Below are 25,424 nucleotides of genomic sequence, written 5' to 3' on the forward strand. Positions count from 1 at the left end.
AAACGTTGATAAGTATTCAAGTGCTGATTGGCAGTTGTTGGATCTTTTCATGTAATATGAATTATGAGGGGAAAATTGTGGTACTGCGATCTAATCTGAACCAGAGTTTTGCTAAGCGTTGTCTTGATATTGTTGAAGGAGGAAATCATTTTTACCAAACTGCTGGACTGCAGCATCACCTCATATCTCCAGCTGCTTTTTTGTTTTGTTTAGATTTTGTTTTGTTTTTAGTCCCTCATATCTAACTTTTTCTTTATCTTCCATGTCTGTGTTATATCACATGGAATGTTTCAGAGTGACTTCTCTGTCAGCTTGTTTAACAAAATCGATTAGTGGGGATAAGAAAGAATATCCATCTTTTTCTGAGGTCAGTAGGGCTAGACAGGCTACTGGAGCCACCAACTCCGACTCATAGCTTGTAAACTCAGCTCTTGGTCTTAAAACAACAGTAAAGAAGTACCTCTAATATATAACTGCAATGCTTGAAAAGCTATCGTCCTTGCCAAATCAGACAAATAAACATGACATACAATATATGGGAATAATGTGGGCCCCCCTCTAAGAAAAGTCAAAGCCAATAGGAAGTGTGAATGTTCCACGAGCAGACACAGGGCCTTACAGAAGGATATTCACCTTTAAAAATGTGTTAGGTTTATTGGATCTAGTGGGACATTACCTGCATATCCAGCTATTCCATTTTTCCATCTGCACCGTGTTGATTCATTAACCACAAAGACCTCAGTGTACAGTCCCTGTTTAAACACCTTATTTCATTAAGTGTTTTTTAATGAGGGCGCTAACTAGCCTGGGTGTCAGTCATCAGGAAAAAGGCGGCCAAAGCTGTTGGAAAAATATGTTTTTCTGTGGTCTATTACATTTTTCCTGTGACGGCAAAAGTTATGATGAGTGTGTCTGTCAATTCTTCTCTTGCACTCATGCCAAACGCATCCTGTGTGACCCGTGTGGCGGGCTTTTTGCATCGCTGTCCCTCAGTAAAGGAGCGGGCATGACTGGGCCTCCATGCTCACTTGCAGTGATATATGGTGCATTTTTGTTTGTTTGTGAACACAACAAATCTGTTTCTTAGATTGATTTGATCTTGAGGCAGTGACTCGTCTTCACACAGGACTTCATTCCTGGCGCTGCAGTTTCCATTTTGACTATCATGTTTTTTCCATCCTCCACTGTAGAAAGGCTTTACACACCTGTCATTAGGGCCCGAAGCAACGACAATGTCAGGCGTGAAGGTCCTATTTTAATAATTCCAATATAATTCCAAATCTTTATACCATATATAATCCATATTTTATGTTATCATTGAGTGTAACCAATTTAATGTCCATTGTGGGAATATTCATTTTATTATTAATATTGTTATGCTATTCTCTAAACTATATTTTAGAGCCTTTTCTCAGTTTGGTGACTCGGATGAGCGTCTATGGGAGAACTAATTCTCAGTTGATTGATTGCCATCCATGGCCAATGGCTCACCAGGATCTCTTTTAACTTCAACACTTCACTGATACGCTTCATTAATAGAAGCATTAAAGCAAATGACTTCATCTCAGAGACCAGAAGTGCATCAGTCACTGTCTGTCTGCTTCCCCTGCCGTTTCCCTTCCGTGTATTTTGACTCCTCAGTGTTGAAAACGTCAATGTTCAACAAATTGTAATGTATGACATGAGTGTAGCCAGAATTGATACAGCTTTACCTCCAGCCCCTGTTTTAGTCATGTTTCAATATAAAGACAGTTGGTCTTACTAGCTTTCAATTCAGAAGAAAAAAGTCTGCTTCTGCAAAGTCAAGGGGTCCAAGTGAAACTTGAATAGAGACGTGAATTTGACATCTATTCAAATGTTCATACTGAGAGTGACATCAGTGAATTCAAAAGTTGAAGTGAGTTTGACATAATTGGTTTTAAACCTATAACTTTGGCTATAAATTCTAAATTATATTCTACAATAACAACGCAATTTCTTTAGTTTTGCCCTCCCTTGGTTCTTCTGTATTCCTGTTTCTCTGCCTCTCTCTCTCTCTCTCTCTCTCTCTCTCTCTCTCTCTCTCTCTCTCTCTCTCTCTCTCTCTCTCTCTCTCTCTCTCTCTGTGTGTCAGTGTCGTGTCCCAGTGTTTTGCCAAGCTTGAGCTGTTGCCACCTAAGCCACCTTCATGGGAAGAGCATGAACAAATGCTCTGGGAGATTGTGAATAACCTCAATGGTCTTGAGACCTAAGTTGCCAGAATCTGCAACCAAGAAGTGGTAACCACTCACTTCTCAAATCCAGCTCTTGCTCTTCAGCCCAGTCAGTCAGCTCTCGTATCCTCTCTTGTTTCCTTGGCTTTCATCTTGTGTGAGCCCTTTGTTCCGCCGGAGTGCTATATTGGGGACCTTGGTATGTACAAGGCTTTTCCTATGCAATGTTCCCAAGTTTTATACAGACCTGGGCTACAGCTGTATGGGAGAGCCAACCAGCCATTAGTTTTCAATTGAGTTTAGGACCGTTGGGATTATGGGTGGAATGATACACCTCTCAAAGGGATTTTTCTTTATGGTCTTAGTCATGTTGTGATGAAGCTCTCTGCCTCATGCCACCCTTAAGATAGAAGTATTGACTTACTTCCTGGTGTACCCCTACCTTTCAATTGGCAGTACAACCTCTCATGTCTAGAGAGAGACCATGGGTGAGTAAATCAATGACTCCTCCAATCTTCCTGCCATCTTGGTGATGCCATCTGGATCTGCAAAACATCACCTTGTAAGGATTCAAGATGGGAGAAGAGTGGAAGACAGACTTCAAAACTCCCCTTGGCGCCCTTGAGAAGGTTAATGCCCTGCATTTTAATCAACCCTCCTGCAGTCTTCCAGCTTCTGGTCAATAACTTCCTCCAGAATATCCTTAACTGGTCTGTTTTTTTGTTCTTGGACAATATTCTTATCTACTCACACAACATTAAAGAGCACATTCAATATGTTCGCCAAGTTCTGCAAAGGCTTCTGGAGAACATGCTATTCATTAAAGCTGAAAAGGGTGTTTCATATCAGTTGTGTGAGCCTCCTGGGTTAGGTCATGAAGGCGAGCAAGTGAAGATGGATCTTCCAGCTCCAGTGGTTCCTTGGTTTTGCCAACTTTTACCAATAGAATATTCAAGGCTCTGCCATTAATCCTCTTGTAACTTGTAATTCAGCGCTGACCACCAACCCCATTTTTCGTCACTTCAGTGTACATATCTGCAATATTTTTATTATTTTTTCTCAGCTTTTCTAACCACCTATAGCTCAATGGTCTGCCAATGTGGAAGTGCCTTTGACTACTGGCCTTCAGGGGGTGACTCCTCTGGTTGCCGAAACAAGTCTGATTGCATGGAAGTCTATGAGAAATTGACCCAACTTCTCACTGGATTTATTATCTCAGCAAAAGATTGTAAACATTAGTTTATAGATCCACATCTTCTTCAATACAGCATGATGTCCATTTGGCCCTGAATTGTGGCCCCAATTAGTGTAAAACTGACGATAAAGCAGGGTATGGTTTAGGCTACCTGTGATTGACAAGTTGTTATTAAGGCATCACTACCACAGCCTCCCTACCGTCGCTACTATGGAACCAATGCAATAACCTACTAGGATTTCCCCCAAATTATGGAAGCTAACTTTGTTAACAACTTTGCTACCAGAAGCCAGACTGAACCAGATGCAGTATACGTTCTCTACGGGTAAATATATTTCCCTTAGGAGTTGTAGAGGCCAAAACAGAGATAAAATAAAACAGTGAATATTGGACCTATATTTGCAAGAACCATGACTCCAAATGAATGTTAATCATTATCTGTAACAGCTGGATGTGGCAAATATCTATTAAAGAGTTTGACAAATTAACTTAAATGGTGGTGAAGCCAATGCTGTGCTCATACCATGTTTCCACTGCCTCCAAGCAGCCAAAATTGCAGTTAATGTAGATTTGGATATAGGACGTACTCTAAGTAACAGGTTGTACCTTTTCTTGCAGCTTCCTGAGTTCTCAATTTTCAATCAGCCTTCCTGCATTTATATTGAGCCATCACATTGCATTCAGTGTGAGATGTAGTTGTAAAGTTAGTTGTAGACACAGGGGAACGAGGAGGGAAAATTAAGCTAAATAACTGCTGTACAATACTTTAACCATAACTGGGCAGAGCTACGCTGATGTCGGAGCAACCCCAGCGGCCCACTTTAGTGTAATCCATGAGGGCTTAGCAGGCTGACAGAATCACTCAGCTACTGGCTCGAACCTGGCACTCAGCTCCCTGTGGGGCAGAGCTACACACACACACACACACACACACACACACACACAGAAAAGACAGAGAAGAGAAGAGAAAGAGAAGCTCCGATGGCAAACCACAAACAAATGAGTCTGCTCTGGTCTTATAAACATGTCTCATTGTGTAATATATTGTTGCATACACTCTGAGAGGAAGCCATAATGCAAATGTGATGACAGTGAGTCGGTATAATACGTGACCTATACTAACTTATTGTTAGCATGGAATTGTGTGAGAGCAGAGCAGAGACATGACAGAAGAACAGAGCATCTGTGTATAAAAGAACAGCAGCTCAAATGTCAGAGTGGAATACCACACAGTGAACAAGGATTATATTTAATGACCAAAAACAGGTCAGTTATGTCAATATATGAAATGATGATAATACATTATTCAATCCCAATTCACCTCATTTGACCCCCTTCAAACATTGTAGCTGATCTTTGAAGATAAGTAGGAGACACTACCAAGTAAACCCATCACTTGGGTTGCAGCATAAAATCCATTAAGATAAAATATGCTTTCTTTACTGGAACAGAATATGGTCAATTTAGCTGCCTAATCTCCTCCCAAACGGACACCTCTTCATGAACAGGTGACATTTAACAGACGGAAACGAGCAATTCACAAAACATTTGTGCAGTTAAGACTGTTTGGTGAGTCGCAACATGAGCACACCTCTCAGAAACAATAGCTGTGTCCCTCTTCAGCAGTCACATTCTTCAGAGGTTGTGGCCTTCGCGGTCTACGTTGGCGGCGTCCTTTGAAAACAGCGAAGGCCAAACTGAGCGGTCTCTGAAATGCCACCGTCTGGTCTACAGAGGATTTCCTGTTTGCGTCACCAGCCTTTCTCGCCCCCACCCTTTGCCACTCCCGTCGCAACCAGCTGTGGTTGACAGAAAGAGGTAACTAACATTATATGATTCAAATGCAGCCATATATGATATTTTATTCCTTTTCTGTTATATTATGAGTCATCACCGGCACCACTGGAGCATGATATGTTTCGGGTTGAGAGAGTAGTATTCTGCCGCATCTCCCCTGCTGATCCGCTCATAGACAGCATGGTGATTAAAAGCCAATCATCACCGGTGCCGATGAATCTGGGGATAAATCGGACCATGAAGGATCCATCATTTGCATACTCCAAATGGCATACTGTACTATGACCATTTTTATGACATTTTAATGGCATACATTACATTTCCTTTTATTGAAGTTTTTTCAGTGCCTTTATTCACAGAGAGGAGCATGAGAGTGAAAGGGGGGGATAACATGCACAAAGGGCCGCTGGTCAGATTCAGCCCAGGTCCGCTGCAGTGTGGACTTAGCCTCGGGCCATGGGGCACCAACTCCACTCCCCATTGCATTTCCTTTTTAAAGACACTTTTATGGCCTCCTATACTAATATTTCTACAATGTTTATGGAACACAATACTATGGCATTTTAAAGACATGTTTACAGCATTATTATTATTATTATTATTATTATTATTATTATCACTTTTGCATTATGCATGAGATATTATTGGGGTAGTATTCTTGTTTGCCACATTTCATTGGCATGCAATGACTTTTTAAATATTTTTATGGCATACTATATTGTGACATTTTCAAGATTTTTTCATTTCACATCATTTTAAAAACAATTTCTTTAACTATACTAGAACTTTTTTATGGCATACTTTATAATGCAAGAAATTTTGTGATATTATTTATAGAATAATTTACAGTGACATTGTCATTTATTTAATGCCATACAATACAAGAAAGACCCTTTAATGGCCTCCTGAAGTATCCTTGGGCAAGATACTGAACCCCCAATTTGATGCTGCCCATTCGGCGGGTGAATGTGTATGAATGAGTAAGAAATGCTGTGTTATGACCTTTTTTCCCACTTTTTAGACATGCTTTCCTATGATTTTTTGTTGTTGTTGACTCTGGCTTTTTATGACTGTTTTGGACTTGTTGGACTACATGCTCACTGTGCTTGACGTATGATACGGTGGCTTGTTCTTTTTAACCGCTTTTACCACATTTTATGAATTTTAGTTTTTCTGGGAAATTTCGACTAACTATACTATGACATATATTTCGCTCTTTTTTCAACATGCTATTCTATGATTTTTTTTCCCGCCATATTATATTCAGCAGCTGTGGCTCAGGGGTGGAGTGAGTAGCCCTCCAATTAGAAGATTGGGGGTTTGAATCCTAGTTCCTCCACATGCAGAAGTATCCTTGAGCAAGGTACTGAACCCCCAATTCGATGCTGCGCCATCAGTATCACCACTATCAGTAGTTGAGTGAGTTAGATATGCTGTATTATGACCTTTTCTTTGGACTTACTACACGCTCACTTTGCTTGACTTTTGATACGGTGGCTTTTTAATCATTTTTCAGCACCATAGTACTATGACATTTTTTCTACACCATTTCTTTATGACATACTATACTCAGTCTAATTCAGTGATTTGTTTATGGTAGCCTATACTATATGTTGACTTTTGAAATTACTTTTTTTTAGCACAATATATATGATATGATTTGATATTAAACAATATTTCTATGACATAATATACTATGTCAGGTTTTTAATATTTATAATGGCACACTATATTAGATACCGCAGGAAGATAAAGCGGTAGACGATGGATGGATGGACTATATTAGATATTTTACGTGACATTTCTTTCTTAAATATTAAACTAGTTTTAAACCATTTATAATGCCTGTTTATTGGCATAATATACTATGATAGTTTGCATGACATTTTTTTATGGCATACTAATCTATGGTATCGTATGACATTTTAATGGCATGTTTTCATGCAATACAATACCATTACATTGTATGATATTTTGATGACATTGACTTTTGAAACACATTTTGAATGACATACTATACCATGATATTTCAAATGTGTGTTAATGAAATACTATGGTATTTCTCGTTTACAACATTTTCATGTCATACCATATCATGACATATTCTATGAAATCCCTTTCTGACATAGCCTACTATACAATAACTTCTCTGACTTTCTTTTTGGCATACTATATTGACTTACTAACTTATTACATTGTTTATGGCAAACAGCCTTTGGGACACTTTTTCCCAAACCCTTACCCATGACATTTGAATAACTTTTTTTGCAGCATACACATTTTTTAGATATTTTAATTGCATACTTATTTACTTTTATTTTTTTTATGATATTTTAATGACAATATTTGCAATTAAAAACCTGTCTGCTGTTTCAGCACCATGGACAGTGCCATTGAGTTATCAATACACAGCACAGCTGGGTTACCGATATTTTAGAGACACAAGTGGGACCATTGATCCTTAATTGCACAAATCTCAGGTTACGGATCAATGAGTCGGGGGGGGGGGGGGGGGGGTGTAAGGTTAACAAGGGGCATGCATTGTGATAGAACAAGGGGACAATCCTCCCCTCTTTCACCTACTGAGCTATACTCAGACTTTATGAAATGTTCGTGACATCTTATGCTATGACGGGGCTGCACGGTGGAGGAGACGCGGTTGATGGCGGATGGATTATACTATTAAAGACATTTTTCTATTACATTTTCAAGACATACTATATTATGACATTAATTTAGGTGGTTTTCATGACATGCTAAACTATGACATTTTTCATTTTTTAAGATTTGTATGGCATACTATATTCTGCCTTTTTAATTATACTAGATGACATTTTATGGCATGCTATACTATGACTTTTTATGAAACTTGTGAGGTGTACTAATGTTTGTCATTTTCATTAAATTCTGTAAATATGATTAAAACGAGAATCAATTAAAACTAAGAAAAAAATTCATAGTCATTCTGTATGACAGTGAAGACAGCATATAGTTATAATCCTTTACTGTCTGATGGAATAAACACTGTTAAGATGTGTCCAGTTATTGAAATGATACTTATTTACTTAGTAGTAGTCATATTTCCCTCACTCTAACACACACACACACACACACACACACACACACACACACAGAAAGAGAGAGAATTATGCAAACACAAACAAAAGCTTCAGTCATGCACATTGACAAATTGTGACCTATATGTAAAACCTTTCTATTTTCAGCTGGAGTTGTGTCCCACTGAAACAACTTGTGGTGCGAGTGGTTTCTGGGGGGACACTGGGATAGAATTGGCAGTGAGGGGGGAGCCGGTAACTCTGTGGCACCGACCCGTCTCTCTGATCCAGTCCAGACTGTTTGTGACGTCACAGTGCGGTGTCCTACCCTCTTTCTCTAAAAAACACAACCACAATCCTAAATAGCTCCAAATTCAGCTTTGTGGAGCGCTCTTTTTCTGGCCCTGTTGTCGTTTTTTGAGCATTTTACAGTAAGGGAATGGAACAAGCTCCACTTTGGCTTGGACTCATGAGCTTTTCCAGAGCTGTTGTCCTGACAGCTAATGTATTCTGTTTTATGAGTCTTTCAGAGCACTAGGCTGGCTAGCACTGATCAATAGAGTTTATGGTTTATGCAATTGTAGATGTTTAGTTTGTACATGTTCTTCAGCATCAGGTTTTTCAAGGCTGAGTCATGATCCATGTGGTGATATGAACAGGAGCAAGAATACAGTCATTTGCACCAGAATTCACCCAGTTGGCCACAATGTAGTGTCGTAAAGAAATAAGGGAGAGGAGGGGCGTTATAGGGGTTATTATTGGGGTAAAGGCCAGAGTTCAAGCTGAGGTTTTGTTTCACAGGTGGAAAATGTGGTGGAAATGTATGCTCAGTCTGGTATATAAGCAGTTATAGAAAAATGTTAGTTCAGCCTTTTCCACTGCAGGAATCAACAGAATATTTATGATTCTACAAAGTTGTGGTGAGCAGATCTGGCTTCAGCAGAGGGAGGTTGCGTTATATCAACCAGCTGCTTTGTTTTAGGAAAACACAACTTGTCACGTAATCGTCCTGAAGAACTTCTGAGGAATTTTAATTCAGGAAGAATAGAGTAAAACCACTTGATAAGCGCTGTGAACCTCAGCCTTTCTCCAGCCAGGTCCATTCATTTTCTTAATTACCTTTGCACAAAGACAAAACCACACATGCATCCACACAGCTGCATAGTATTACACAGGATTTAACGCACAATAAATTCTTGAGTTATTTACTTATTTTAAAATTTGGAGAATATAATCATTATTGTTCCTTTTTTGGAAAAATATTTATTTAAAAAAATGTTTTGGTACTTTTTCAAAAGGGAAAGAGAGATTATTTCCTTAGATAAACTGTGAGGAGCTGATGACAACGAGATGCCACGATCTACCAGCTTTAAATATCTGCCGAGCACCTACTTCCTGTGTCCTATGTGGGTGTGCGTTTGTCAAGTGACAAAGTGCCCTTGTGGTGACTGTTTAATTGTGTGTACGCCACCTAAATCACAACCTTGTCACCCTGTGACCACAGCTAAAAAAGACAGTTTGTTCTCTGCAGCACGGGTGTGTAAATATTTACACAGTCACCTGCATTATCTGTCAAACTGTAGGTGGGAGTAGAGAAAGGTCAGTCAAGATCAGACGTCCAAGCATGTTGTTTGAATCTTTGGAAGTGCCTCTTCCTCTGACTGAGTGTGTCATACCTGTGCACCTGTGGGTCTCAGGTTTCCTCTGCCTGGAAAGAAATCAGCCTGCGGTGCACCTGGATGTCTGTTTATGCTGTTGCTGGAGAAGTCCTGCTGGTATGTAGTCAGTCACTCACTCTGAGATCCAAGGAGTCTCGTCCAGCATGTGCAAGTTGTTTTTCACCTTCATGTATAAAGTCGAAGGGTGATTTCATATTCTTATAAACCCTGCTGTTAACAGAAGGATCAAATATATAAAAGCTAATAAAACTCGTTCTGCTCTTGGTCTCCTTTTTTCTTTCCTTTAGAAAAAACAAATCACCTTTTTACACTTTCTCCTATTGCTGGCCTTATATATTTCTCTCCTGCTTTTCCTTATTGGCCTACATGACACCAATCAGAAATGTAAACAGTTGAAATGATGTAATACATTTTGTGCAAGTGGGAGTATATGCAAGTGTGCAGACACACACACACACACACACACACACACACACACACTGCCAATTGACAGGGTCACATGGGGGATGTGCTCCTAAAGTCAGTATCACTTTCCCCATTGGAAATGTTAGCCAACGTCAGGAACGTTTACACTGTAACAGCACTTTCCTTGAAGCACTTTCTCCTCTCCCCTCACAACCCCTCTCATGCAGCCCTCATGTGTAATCCCCAGTTTCTCATTACCCAATCTTTTCTCCTGTTCCCTGCGTCTTCTCTTGAGCTCCAGCAGTCTCTGACAAAGCCCAGTCGTCCTCCAGACAGCCCCATTCCCCCCACATTGAAAATCCCCTTCTTCCTATTCTCCTGACACAATATGATTTATCATTCCATTAACTGATCCACTGTCATTGGATTGTTGAGGGGTGCTTATAATGCAACTTCAACCATCCCAATGAGAGACACCCAATCTTCAGACCATCTTCCAAAGCTCCCAAAACTGTCCTCGTCTTTGTTCACTACACGCCTAAAACAGCTGTCATCTGTCAATGTGGGTTCTGCTACCAAATCGGCCCATGGGTGAGGAGGCTGAATGAAGTAAAAAAAAAAAAAAATGAAGTCATACCCTCCAGACCTACAAACTATATTTTGTAGTTAAAAAAGTCTAAGTTTGGTGCACAGTTGGTGGAGTGGTTAGAGCCCATGCCATGTACGAACGTGTGCACATACGCAGCCGACCCCAGTTCAAATCCCAGCCAGAGGACCTTTGCAGCATGTCACATCCCCTCTCTCTCCTATGCTTCCGATCTGTCCACTGCTAAAATTAAATTGGTTCAGAAACCTACAATGGCGTATTAGGGCAACTAGGGGGGAAAAAAACCCAGAGTGGACAGAGGTGGGAAATATTCAGAGAAAAAAAAGTATAAAGTATAAAGTCGCAGATTGGCTACTTTTAACCTTGCAAATTTGCTACTTTGAAACTCGCAAATTTGCGATTTTCACAGATTTGCTACTTTATTATAGCGGTCATAGAGGAAGTAAACATGTTGCTTGACCAGATGTTTGCCGTTGCTATGACAACAAGTGAAAGTTACCACTAGCATTTACTAAGATTATTAAGACGACAATTTGGCCCATATAAAATTAACCAACAATAATCACGTAAGAACCGTAGCAAGGCGTTGTCACACATTGTGATGTTTTAATTAGAAAAATAAATGCGACATTCAAGTGATTTTAGCTGGCATAAATGCCGCTTGTTAGCATCGTAATAAAGTAGCAAAATTGCTATTTGATAAAGCCGCTAGAATTAAAGTAGCAAATTTGCGACTTTTTTTCTTGGAATATTGCCCACCTCTCTCGGCTCCAACTTTTTTTTTTTTTTTTTTACACAGTGGCCCTAATACACCTTTGTAGAACCCCCTGAAAAGTTAGATTTACCAGTTAAAAAAAGTTAGATCTCATTAAGTGGAATCAGGTAAAATCTCTATTAAAAAGGAACACACATTTCAATGAGATAAAATGTCATTAAAACAAAAATAATAATCTTGGCAGACAAACAAGACTGACGAACAAATACTGTGAGTAAATACTTCTCTGCTGGTTTTACATTTGATATTTATTGAAACAAAGTAGAGCATTGAGCCAATTTGTAAAAAGTAACAAAATATCAGCTATAACACATTACGTTTAACAAACCTCAAGTCATGGAGAAGCTTATAAATATACATATTTGGAAGGGTAGAAATGGTTTTGTCTTTTGAGAATCGTCACAGGGATAGTGAGCCGTTAACTGAGTGGTACTGGAATCTGTGGCGATGATAAAGATCTGAGCGTCTTCTGTGATATATACACACATACATATCGTGTGTAACAGTAAAGCTGAACATGGGTGAAAGAAATCATTTGTGTGTCGAAACAATAAGGTGCATTTCCCTTTACAAAAACAGTGAAGAGCCGCATTAGTGAGAACACCATTTTAAAAAGTGACTTGAAAACAGGAGGACGTCAGGATGTTGATTTGTGATGGAGAGGATGCTTCTCTGTTTTAAGCTTAAAAGGAGGATCTGGTTAAAGAAAAATAAATACAGTTTACTGATTGGTTGGATAGACATACTATATACACAGAGCATGGAATATTTCACCAACTGTAACCACAACATTGCCCATATATATTCAAACCACATTAAGTATTGTAGAATAATGTTAAATGGATAATCTGAATTAATATGGAAAAGAATGGAGGCTATAATATTGATATATTTGCTGATGCACTGTAGTAAAAAAAAAAAAAAAAAAAAAAAAGACAGCTGAACAGACACGTACAGACAGGTTTAAGCCTCTGTATCAAAGTGCATAATGGTGGAGGGCTTGTTGCAGCACCTGGGGGACTCTAAGGCTTCTGGGACAGCATAATAAATGGCCCAATCCCCAAAACAGCCCTCTTATTGTACCCATTGTATTCCGTGGACTCTTACGAACCAACAGTGTTCCTTTCTCTACGTGTGATAAGACGAGTAGACTTTGGTTAGGTGATGTGAAGGCTGGTTTGGGACTGGGCCCATGAACGCATCCATACACTACAGCACACATTCTACTCTCAACACAATCATTCTCAAACAACAAACCAGGACCTCGGAGTCAACTATGCCACACATATTCAACACTACTCTTCTCAGGAAACTGGAAGTGTAGTCCAGTTTCCCCAATCAGAGTGACCCATCTGACAAGACAAATGGCATTTTTCTAATATTAAAAAAGGGTGGGTGTTGGGGGGGATTTCCAGCCAGTTTTAGGCCATTGAATGGGTTAAAAATCAGCTGGTGATGACTGGGCCAAAATAAACCATAATCTCAAAATAAATATTTCACGATACTCTCAGTTTCTGAAGACATAAGATTTTTTTTTTCTTTTTCTTAAAAGAGTCAGTCTTTTTGCAATGGCATAATTGTTTAACTCTATAAATATAATTTATATAGTTTTTCTTCCATTCTCTCTCTGTGTTCAACTCCGTTGCTCATGAATACACACAGATGTATGCCCATCATCTGCAGGCAAACGCACATAGGCAACACTCCTCTTCTCACTTGCAGACAAATTGGTCTACGATTTTGGTGCAGCGCTTGCACTTGACGTAGCAGCACCAGTGGAACTTGCAGTGGCAGCGCTCCACTATCTGGGCCTTGTACTGGTCGTAACCGCGGCCGCAGCACATCAGCTCGCACCCATCCATGCCCTCTGAGGTCTTGTTGCAAAGGCGCCCCACTGTGCCCAGAGAGCCCGTGCTTTGGTTCTTCAGGCAGTAATCTGGACTGGACTCGATGTACACCAGGTCGTGGCTTGTGGGAGCGTTGAACTTGCTGTGCATCTGCACCAGCTTTCCACGCGAGTTGAGTTTCATGGAGGCAGCGCTGTCATACTTCTCCTTCAGTGCGTCGCCCACCTTGCGGAAGTCAGCCAACTGCAGCCAGCAGGTCTTCAGACTGCAGGAGCCCGATACCCCGTGGCACTTACAGGACACGTTTGCAAGGTCCGACACCGTCTGAGAGGGAAGGAGGGGAAGAAGAAGAGAGAAAAAAATGGTCAATAACCGGATGAAGAACTCGCGAAATGTGGCAAACTGCAGACGAATGTCCAAACAACACATGCTTCATATTTTGAATTTGACCTGTCTGCGTAAATATTGGCACAATGCGCTGCTCGTGATCACATAAAGCATGGCTTTGCCATAAAGGACCGGATGATGCTGTCCATGTCTCTAGTAGTTTATTGAATAAAGCGTTGTCTACTCATTTGTCTAACTTGAAAGAGAACAGCCTGGCAACAGCGTTATGTTTCCTTTGAGGTGGTTTCAAAATGTTTCGAAAGGGAAAAGAAACCCCAGCGCTGCCTCCAATGACTCCATCTCCCCACAGATCAAAGCCTCGTAGGGGGGAGAGCTGACAGAGCTGCTGCACAGATGATCAGTGGAGACCTATCTGATTGACCTGGATCGGCTCACTTCACAACTCCTCTTGGTCTATCGCTGGTTCTTCTCATCCTAGGGCCTGCAGTTTATATCCCTGCTTGCTTCTTATCTGATGACATCTTAAGATCTTTGTGTGTGTGTGCATGTGTGTGGTTCTATAACCTCAGTGTCATACCCTCCTTCCAGCTTCGTTATTGTGAATATTCATCATCAGCCGGGCGCTCTCATACGAGCCTTTGGGGTAGCTCTTCTCCCTCTCGCGTGCGTCCACAAACTCCTTGGAGAACCTGTAGCCATAGTTGAGGTTGTCTCCACAGCCGCCCCACAGCCAGTCTCGCGGCAAGTCTTTGGGGCGGGCTGCACGGCTGCACCCACAGCTGGAGAGCTCCCCCTCTCTACAGGCGCGGCTTACCGCGTTCACCACCCCTGCCGCGCTGATGGCATACGTGAACGCCGTTTCTCGGCTGCCTGCACACACATGAAAAGGAACATCTCGTCACATTCAACAGGAGGTAGAGAGCAAATCAGAAATGTACGTTTATCATTCATCCACTGACTCCATTTTTGTAGGTTGTGCATTAGAATCATAGCATATCTATCTATCTATATACATGCTCTATATATATATATATATATATATATATATATATATATATATATATATATATATATATATATATATATAAGCATGTTTATTTAGCATTGATCATACATTGAGGATTACAGAGCACTTCAGAGAGAGCTGCAGGCTCCTCATCACCAACATCTTGAACGGTGGAATCTGGTTTGCTGTTATTGGGCTTCAGCCAGAGAGAAGAGAGCGCCCTCCAGTGACAGAGATGTGTCTTAACAAGCAGCTGCAATTTCACCCAAATTGAAAGTGACAACAGTTCTTATACTTTAACAGTCATGACTGACTGGTCCCGGAGCCTTTGCTCATCAAGTCCTGCTGTTTCTAGCCTCAACATTTCCTCTATGGAGACGAGAGGTAGGATGTCTTAAAAAGAAAAAAATACACATCAGCGGTGTTTGCTATCACCAATCCATTACTACCTCTGTGCAAAGAAGCAGATAAGAAGAGAAAAGCAAGATGAGCAGATAAGTGATGAGAGAAAAAGAACAACCAAACTATGAGGCCGCGTGTTGACATTTAAGATGAGAGATAGTTAATAGTTAAAAAAAACACATGAAAAGGCCACACATGCACTTAATATCTCCAACAGGAGGAAAAATACAATGATGGAGAAGAGAAAGATTAAGAAAGAATCACTGTGGAAAGTCTGAAAGATATTCAGGTGGGAAACTGGTTGGAGCAGAAGTGAACAGAGACAGGGGGATTTATTAGTCGAGTACAATGTTTAAACCAGCCCAAAGATATTGGGATATAATTGTGGACCTGTGGACAGACAAACAGTCGTCGTCCACACCGCTGTCTCCTTCCTCCGGTACCCACCCTGGAGCTAGCCAAGCCAGGCTGGGGAGAGGGTGTGAACCCAACCACGCCAGCACCCCTGGAGCCTAACTATAAATCACTAGCAGTGTCCTACGCCAGCAGACAGACGGACAGTAAGGGGTTTCAGATAGACAGCCATAGAGGGGAGGACATGTTTACTTGGCCCGGAGTGGGCCGAGATGGGAGCAGTGTTGGGGAGGGAGATGAGGAATGGAAGAACGGCTGCTGATGAGGTTTCTATGAAGACCGATCTGTGGAGAGGGAGTCAGCAGTGCCAGACATACGGGCAGGCAGGATCACCGCGAGGAGCGTAAAAACATGTGCGGACACAATGTCACGTAGAGGATGTTGACAACAAGTACGGCATTATAAGGCTCGGTTCACCAAAATTAAAATAAAATCAAAGAATCAAATCTAATTTTAAAAGAACATCAGTGTTTACCTCTAGGGGTAAACTGAGGTAAACTGAAACTGAAGACAGTTTTATGTGCTGAGGTTTGGAGATATCCATCTCTGACATTTTCCCTGCTGCCTCAATACGATGAAAGTGAACAAAATTTTCTTTTTAGTACTAATTTCAAATATTCACAGACAAGGTCTCTATTCCAGAAATGTTGTCCTGGTTATGCGAGATGATCTATGGACCTTGTTGTGATCAGTTTACAGTGGAACTACTTCCAACTAAAAATAGTCACCAAGAAAACTGTTGACAGTGTGTTCTGTGGATTATCCAGAGGCATGGGAACATTATTACTGGAAAGACAAGTCGCTGTTGAGCGCATTAAAGGTTATTCTTAAAGCTGTGACACCACAAACCAAATTCCATTCACCATTTATTCCATTAATTGCACTGGGGTGGGAGCCGAAAACTCAGATGGATATCTCATAATCTGCTCATGCGTGTGAACTACGTCGGTGAGAAATGGGGGGTTTTAGGGTTTGTTTGTTTATTGAAGAATTGTGTGTAAATTGACCGATGTCGAGAGGAATTTGAAATATTCCCAAAATGTGAACTTTTGCTACCAACCTGCGAGTCCTGCTGTGATTCTGCTATAACACAGACACTGTATAGCGTCTTTATAACTCAGCTGAGAGTTATGATCAATAAACGACAAACCACTTTTACATTAGCTCTCGAGATGAAGGCCCACATCCAAAGAAAACTAAAACAAACCATGTTAAAAGATCGCATCCAAGAGTGGGGATTAGGGCTGAAAAGCTCTTGAACTTTTTATTAGAAGTGATCTGAGCACACTACATGTAAGTGTGCACACACAGAGACGGGCAGTTTCATCTTTGACAAGGTGATGTATCGCTGCATACACTCACTGCACTCCCATTACTTGTAAATACAGGGCAACTGCAGGCCGTCGCCACAGTGTTTGCATCTGTGTGTGCGCTTTACACTAGATTAGATTGTCTACCATTCATCAGGGGAAAAGCTGATCCTCTGCCTCCCTCTGGGCTCTGGCTTCATGTCGGGAGCTGGTTTAGCAGGACAAAGCCACGTGTGATTTATCCAGCAACATCACCCACCAACTATTCCCTCCACACAGCTGCTGATAATCAACAGCCATGTATATTTCAAATGCACACATTCACAAACACACAAAGTGGGACAGAATCAGAGAGGACTAATGAAGAAGGTGAACATGTCCTCTTCTCCTCTTTGTTAATGTATATGTTTCTAAGAATAAATGCCTTTTTGATGCATCTTTTTTTCTAATTTCTTACCTATTTGCATGACCCGTCCGAAGACAGAGGAGTTGTCCACTGTGCTGCAGTTCCAGCGCCGATGTCTGAACTGGTACTGGCACTCTCTGATGCCTGTCTTGGCACCTTCCCCGATGTACTGCATGTGGTCCTGGTAGAGCTGGCACAGCTTCTTCTGGCCCTGCGACAGGCCCACCAGCTGGCTGCACAGAGGCTGGGCACCGATGATGTAGGCCTCTGGGATCAGTAAAGGGTTCATGGCCAGAGACCTGGATGAGTAGGAACACATAATGCAGTCGTTTTCACTAATTTCTCAGGTTTTCAGGTCAGATTAACAATCAACAGCTCATTTCATTGGATTAGTTTCTCCGTCTCATGGGGGATGTTATGTTAATAAGTCAAATGAAGTGCAGTTATTAAGGGAATGGAGTAAACCACGATACACTCTTAGCTTTTAATGATGCTGGATGTAAGGTCATGTGCTATTTCAGGCTAAGAATATACAGTAAATGAAACAACAAAGGAACATTTGAGTCAGGGGGGGGGGAAAGTACGAGAGGATAGAGTAAACTAAAGAGTGCATTAAGTAAAAGGGCAAAACTAAAAAAGCTGACACAAACATAGGGTTTCTCTATCCAGAGTCTTGAAGCGGAGGTAGTTAACCTTCTTAGTGGCAACCCTTCATACCCGTCAGTGTCCCCCCTTCAAAGGTTGCATATGACGTCTATGAGTTCAACCAAAGAAGTGATGTCCCCTTATGTGTTTGTTTCAGTTTTCAGGGGCCTTAAGAGGAAAAAGATGTCCAGCATTTTGCAAAAAAAAGGTGTTAGATGAGATGATATAAAAGTTGTATAACCTTTTACAGTACGACAGGAAAAAATCAGATAATCCTATCTGCTGTAACAGTTCCAATCAATGTTGTATAGGAGGAAGAAAAATAAATAAAATGGAGTGGAAGAGGGAGAGATCGAGAGCAAGAGGAGACAAACACAGTTGAAACAGAGAGGAACTGTAGTATGAGCATCTGGTTCCAGGCCACAGGACAATTAGAGCAGCCCATCCCTGAGCCCTAAGAGAAAGACAATTAGCCCCCAGTGTAACCTGATCGACTGGGGAAAGTCAGCAGCCAGTGAACACACACTCAACATATACACAGACGTACACACTTAAGCACATAGAAGTACAAGAAAGAAAAAAACACACACACACACACACACACACACACACACACACACGGCCTGCTGTTCCGACACTCTAAATCATTCACACCTGTGTGTCCTCTCAAAGAGGAAACTGAAAGACACACAGAAGTGTGTGCTCCAAACTGGGCTTTCGTAAAGGGTCTGTGGTGATATGAGAGTCCTCAGCTGGTAAATCCAACTCATTATTTCAACTATATGGGAGTCGCTTGTCTGTATATGTAATTAATTGCGTAAAGAATGTTTTCTTCATATAATTAGGCCATCGCTGCATGATGTTGGAAGGTAAAATCTCCCACTGAAAGTGTGGGTTTGGTGTAAATGCTCAATGTTCTTCTACAAGCACTTATGTTGGGATACACAAATCAGACACAATTGCACAATTAGACCAAAAATGCAGAAACAGCCACAGGATGTAAAGAGTTGTGATTTGCTTAGAGCCTCTACAGCGAGTGGTAAACAGTATTTTCCCCTATCAGAAGTACTCTGTGTATTTAAGTGCAGCATGCTCAAATATAGGCTTTTCTAATGGCAGTAGGATGTGTGTCTCTCACACACACATACACACACTCAAGTACACACAGTCAGCCTTCGTGCTTGCACATATTTGTACGCCGACTCATAAACCACATCATTCTATGTTTTCTATAATATTCATAATTTTGGTTTGGCAATATGCAAAGAGAGAAAATAAGGGAGAAAAAAGGTCCTTCCTGAAAAGCTAATTTGCTACAGTCAGCATGTTGTGTTACCTCATATGTGGTGCAGTGGAAGCTGAGGAGGCTTACTTTGCAAACAGGCACACACACTCTCGCACAGACGCCTGAAATTCCCTCCGAATGTAAGTAAAAAGACAATATGAACACTAACAAAATGCCCCCACAGCTATAATCAATATAACCCTAAATATGTGACTTTTTTCATGTCTTTTTTAAGACTCTTTTAGGCTCCGCTGCCCCATTTCCACATGTGACTCATCTGTAAGTGTAGAGAAGAAGAAAATCCCCTTTGACAGCTGACAATCTCCACTGGCCAAAACCAACCTGTACAAATTTAAAGACACAAAAAAACATTGTACATATGAAGAGAAAATGAATGCATACATACCACCAAGAGTTGGCTTCCACCACCACCTGCATGAGGAGTGTGAGGAGTGTGAGAGCAAAGACACAGTGTCTGGAGTCCAACACGCTGCCGAAGGGCCAGCAAACCGGCCGCCACACACAGCCCAGCCCCAGGTTCATACTGCCGCTTGATCTGGGGGGGCAGAGAGAGGATGCGTGTCAGTCTCGCTGCCTGTCTGTCTGGATGTTTGTCTTACTAGTTCATTCTGCAGAACACAGAAAGAGACAGGGACGAATATCTGGGATGTCAAAATGTATGAAGGGAATGCAGGAAAAAAAAAGTCGAGCTGCATGCCTAACTCTCCATTTTACATGCAAACAGCAGTGTGTGTGTGTGTGTGTGTGTGTGTGTGATGAGACCCCTGAGGCCATTAGCGCTTGCACAGCGGAGCAGTCATTTGGCAGCAGGTCTGAGTGTGAATCACATACGACTGATAGACGTGCAGTCGGAGAAGACACAATGACCATGAAACCTCAGCTAGATACATTCCTGACAGTTCACTTTACTCAGAGAACGAGACACACAAAGGCTGAGACAGACAGACAGACAGACAGACAGACAGACAGACAGACAGACAGACAGACAGAGAGGCCTAGTGAAACTGTGTGTGTGTGTGTGTGTGTGTGTGTGTGTGTGTGTGTGTGTGTTATTTTAAATCCATTTTACCCAACATATTTTCTGCCAACAAAAGGGTCAAAACTAATTTGTCCCAATTTTTACCAACAATTAACCAGGCAAATAAGATTAGTTAAAAAAAGGGCAAACAAAACCCATCTTGTAGTTTTTATTCCACGCTGGTTGATTTCCATCTATGGCAGGCTCCTATGTGTTCCTCCTGGCAACGTTTAATGTTGTTAAATTATGTAAATATAAATTAATTCATTAAAATAATTAGGGTAGGAAATGATTTATCAGGAATATGTCGGACTATACAAACCTTGCAAATTAAAAATGAGACTTTTTTATTTATTTATTTATTATCGCTTCCTTCTCGGGAAGTTGAAGCTGCATATGGTTTTAAAATATGTAATTCGACAAATAACGGTCATATCGGTGTATAAGTGTATTAAAATGAATTGTTATTTTTATTAATTGACTGTGGGTCGGAGTGATAGCAGCCACGTCAGCGGATGATGGCCTGGGCCTGGTTTTACTGTGCAGCCCGCTGCCGGCCGAACGAAAACTACAAAGAATTTGGAAAAAAATAAAAATAAAACAGGTCAATTATGTGCATGGCTCTGGTGATACAGTCTGGCTGTTATGTCGGCAGAAAATGAGTTGAAATAATGACCCCGCCATTTGCGAGTTGAACCGACGTGCCAGTCTTCCAGTCGGGCCGCGTGTGAACGCTGGGACCCGGAGCTCGAATTTGTCACGCTGCGTTATTTTCCAGGGTTGAGTCTTGGAGACCTGGTCCTGCCTAATACTCATTAAAGACGAGGCCAAGTTCACCATCACTCACCCGGCGCGCGCACGCACGCACGCACACACGCACACACACAGACACGCGAGCATGTGCTTTGAGTTTGTGCGTCAGTAATCGTTGGTGAGGTTCTGTTCCTTTGAGTTCTTCCACATGAATTAAAGCAATAATCCACAGAATGCGGCGGTTTTATGCTGATTTTAAACCAACGAACTGGAGCTGCCACACCCGCCAACAAGCAGATTTTTAAAATACATTTTCATCTGCGGATATTAAACTTCTATAATTAAATAGGATTTTGTGCCAAGCAGGACATTAAATCACAAGTAACTCAATAAAAAGGTGAGACTCCAGCTTCATTCTACATATTCATAATTAACTATAGTTAAATTAACCGTATGACGCCACAGGTGTCTGCAATTACCTGACTCGCTTTTTCGAGGGTTATATTATTTAATTACTGCCTACAATTTCATAGGCTAATACTGCGTAATTAACTTAAGTGCTCCAATTATTCAACACTATGCATGACTTAATTATTGATTTTTAAAAACGTAAATATACAATCATGAAGGCAATTCGGCGTCACTGCAAGTTGCGTAAATCCTGCGCTCAGTGACCCCTGGAAACGATTTGACCCGGGTGAAATATTCATTGGGACTTCACTGGATGACTGACGACTACCTCGCTGATTTTTGTCAGTAAAAGTGGCATCAAATTAGGCAGGAAGAGAGCAATTAGAATACCCTCGTCAGGATGATAAAACATAAGGCCCTGCTGTTGCAATGAGTCATTTAAGAGGCTATTTTTAAAAAGGGCCATATGGGATTAAATCGATTTATATTAAACCTCAGAGTTCAATAAAGTAAATAACCCTCGCGTTTTAAAATTAATTACCGACTTAAATTGAATTATTTCATCTTTTGTTAGAAATTGGGCCTACATCTTTATACACTTTAGTTTTTCTGTGGCCAAACTATCTAAAATAATATTACAACTAAATACAAGAGGACTTGAATAATCTTTGCTACAAAATATAGTGGAAATGTGAAGTGAAAATAGGTTGCTTCTCAAATGATGAGAAGTATAAATGAATGGCGAGTCCATTTTGAAGCGAATGAATGTATGGCCTGCATCTGTAAGTCTTTGGATAATGAGCATTGTGACGATGGATTCTACTTGTTTTGAGAGTATAGGTTTGTGGGGGAATTCTATTCACATGGCAAATACATAAAATAATATCACCCTTTCCCAAGATGCATGGCAACCTAATTTGCTGACTAATGAGTGAAATCTTCTCCTCCTCTAATAGCCTCTCCTGTTGTTAAAAAAACCAGGAGAGGGAGCCAGGTACAAGGACTTGATGAGGAGAAGCAGCACAAAGAACATTGCCTGACTTTAAATAATGTTAACAATGGAAAACTGAAATCTTTTTGTTGTTGTTGTTGCTTCATATAGGCTACTTTTTAAAACACATGTAGTTATTTTCTCTAAATTCGGTATTTGCACAGCAGGGCTGACATATAGACCAGGCAGTGAAGTGAGTTGGACAGCATGTTTCACATCACATGTCAAGACATCTTGTCCACATCCGAGTCCAACAAGTCCCACAGAACACGCATCCCCACTCTGCTGCATGGGAACGTGAGTGAACCAGGAGAGCTATAAAGGCTACTCACCAGGGAGCACAGCCCGTTAGAAGTTGTAATCCACTTTCTGCAGACGATATCAAACCAATAATCCCAGAGCAGGCCAGGTGGATTTAAGGTGTCCCTTCCCGGTGCAGTGGAGACGCGTCTCGGTTCCTCCGGCTTTCTTTTAAAGTGCTGGGCTGCGGGTGAACAAAGCGGGACGCTAAAGCTAAGAGTTCTTCAGGTTTAGTGTGTCGGTGAACACGGACAGCCAACAATCCGTGAAGGCGCTCCGTGCGCCAAACAAACTGTCTGGATGGATAGGAAGCAGCGGGATGTGTCAAATGTCCAGAGACAGTTCGAGGAAGGAAACGATCGGTTCCTTTAACGAATCAGTGCGTGATTTTGCGGTTACTATAAACAATTAAAAGCCATCTACGGCAACACCGCTGGCGGAAACGTCGGATACTCTAATTGAACGCGGCCTACTTTTATAGTCTCTCTCCTAGTCAAAGCACTGTCCTAGATTATAGCCGGACTACGTCAGAACAAAAATGTGAAAAATCTCGTTATGAAAATTAAATCCAGCCGCTCACACGCCCTGGTCATAGCGCGTTTTACCTGCGGAAACATCCACACGGTGATCCTCGCCACAAACGACTTGTCAATTTCCCTTCCATTCTGCGCAGGGAACGACTTTGACAATTCCTCCGCTCGGTTTAAAAGTCTTCACGTGCAACAAAGTCAGTCACCCGCCGCGCAAAAAGACACAAAACAAAACAGATGCCACAATTAATCGGCTCCAGACAGTGTGCTCCAAAAAACTTTCCGCGCGGACTATCTCCAAACAGTGCGGCTTGGCGAGAGCGCACGGTGCCAGGGGAGGGAACGAGCACGGCGTGTGAACAACAGTGGCTTTGCTGAGGCTCCGAGTCTGTCGTCCTCCCACACCGTATGTGTGTGTGTGTCTCTGTGTGTTGAAGTGCAGAGAAGTATCACCGACTATCCCTCCCTCTCTGCTTCCCTCTCTCTCTCTCTCTCTCTCTCTCTCTCTCTCTCACCTGCTTCAGCCGCCTCCTCTCATAAACTACCCTGCAGCATGGATGCGCAACGCAAAAAACCCTCAGATGGCGCATGCGCTTCACAGTTCTCCTCAAATCGCCTTTTTCTTCTCTCCGACTGTAAAGAAGGAAGGGAATTTTAGTGTTGTTAATATTGGAGAGGGAGAGAGAGAGAGAGAGAGAGAGAGAGAGAGAGAGAGAGAGAGAGAGAGAGAGAGAGAGAGGAGGGTGGAACAGGCTGTAACAAAACAAGCCTCTCTATTACCTAAAATAAACTTATAAAGCACCCGAGGCTATTACCCTATCCATACCAAAGCAGAGTTCGGATTTTCACTGGCAGCAGATCAAGTTACCACTCAGTAAAATCAAGACAAGCAGGTCCGTATCGTGTGCTTATACAGGCTGCTCTCATCACCTGGAGGCCTGCGAGCATTACGGTCATTACGGTAATTATTATTTTATGGTACCTTATCTCAAAACATGCTGTAGGAATCCGCCAGCTTCCAGTTCGATACTGTACTAGTGAACCCGGTGATGAGTATCGGAGGGCAAAGTGTTTAATAGGTTCACGTGTGTCCTCGTGGACGTCTCAGTCCGCGCGGACTGGAAGGAAAGCCGAGTTAGATCTGGACTTTCATCTGGATTGAGGAAATAGAGATAGAATAACAGTCAGTAAAACAATGCTCAAATAAGTGGTCAGGGTTACCTGAATATCCGGTGCCATGCCCATATAAGGACTTGCCTTAGGTGATGGAGGGAGGAGAAAAAGAGGGGGAAATAAATTCATTTAGACATTTTTATGATAGCTCAATGTCTGACAGGCCTAATTTAAAACCAGTCCAGGTCCATCAATCCTTTGCAAAGGAGAATGCAAATGTGAATATGCATATAAAAACAAATACAATAGTGCATAAAAAGCTTAATTATAAGCCCCTCAAGTAAAAAAAATTAAAACATTATTAAAAATGTTTTAAGAGAACTCATAATACTTTTGTGACAGCCATCATTTTTTGACATTTATCCACAAAGTGTGTATCTCCTCGAGGCATAACTCTTCACGTCGCTGTGAATACCTGGCAGAATGAGTGTGAAGTGCCTGGAAATCTTGCAAGAGTTGTGTTCCCAGCTAATGTTACCGCGGTGGATGCTGGAGGCTGCGACTGCGTCAAAGAGCACTTAAAACATGCTCAGCCACATTTCTGATCCCTCACTATGCCCCCCCTCCTCCATCACCCCCCTCCCCAATCCTACATCCCCCCACGTTCCCCTAGGAAGAAAACTGGGCAACATCTGGCTGAGTTTATGAGAGAGAGAGAGAGAGAGAGAGAGAGAGAGAGAGAGAGAATTGGTAGACCATGAAAACTGGGGAGAATTCTTTCTTGGGCAGTGCAAGAGTCTATTGTTGTAGTTGCCATTAGTGGCAGTGAAACTTTAATCTTGTGAAAATACCCATTGTTGCACTCAAATTTACCAATAACACTGTCGATGTCAATGTTCACATTATTGTCTTTCTGAT

The 25,424-nt window shown here is 41.5% G+C and overlaps 1 protein-coding gene across 1 annotated transcript; it reads right to left on the reverse strand.

The window, feature by feature from the left end:
• Positions 1-11,936: 11,936 nt before the first annotated feature.
• wnt5a (wingless-type MMTV integration site family, member 5a) lies at positions 11,937-23,814 on the reverse strand. The gene is made up of 5 exons (XM_084014750.1): positions 22,896-23,814; positions 19,776-19,925; positions 17,491-17,738; positions 14,479-14,771; positions 11,937-13,877 (listed from the first exon to the last, which is right to left on the reverse strand). The coding sequence occupies exons 2-5, from the start codon at positions 19,910-19,912 to the stop codon at positions 13,419-13,421; spliced, it is 1,137 nt and encodes a 378-aa protein (XP_083870876.1). The 5' UTR covers positions 19,913-19,925; positions 22,896-23,814; the 3' UTR covers positions 11,937-13,418.
• Between the last annotated feature and the right edge of the window lie 1,610 nt (positions 23,815-25,424).

Source organism: Eutrigla gurnardus, assembly GCF_963514095.1.
Source record: "Eutrigla gurnardus genome assembly, chromosome: 8".
NCBI lineage: Eukaryota > Metazoa > Chordata > Actinopteri > Perciformes > Triglidae > Eutrigla > Eutrigla gurnardus.

What these genes read in the sequence shown, in the direction of transcription:
- wnt5a (XM_084014750.1), bottom strand. Translation starts at nt 19,912, where the DNA reads ATGAACCTGGGGCTGGGCTGTGTGTGGCGGCCGGTTTGCTGGCCCTTC. An exon ending in CGGACGGGTCATGCAAATAG is followed by an intron (nt 14,772 to 17,490) that starts GTAAGAAATTAG and finishes ATGTGTGTGCAG; the next exon opens with GCAGCCGAGAAACGGCGTTC. An exon ending in ATAACGAAGCTGGAAGGAGG is followed by an intron (nt 13,878 to 14,478) that starts GTATGACACTGA and finishes CTTCCCTCTCAG; the next exon opens with ACGGTGTCGGACCTTGCAAA.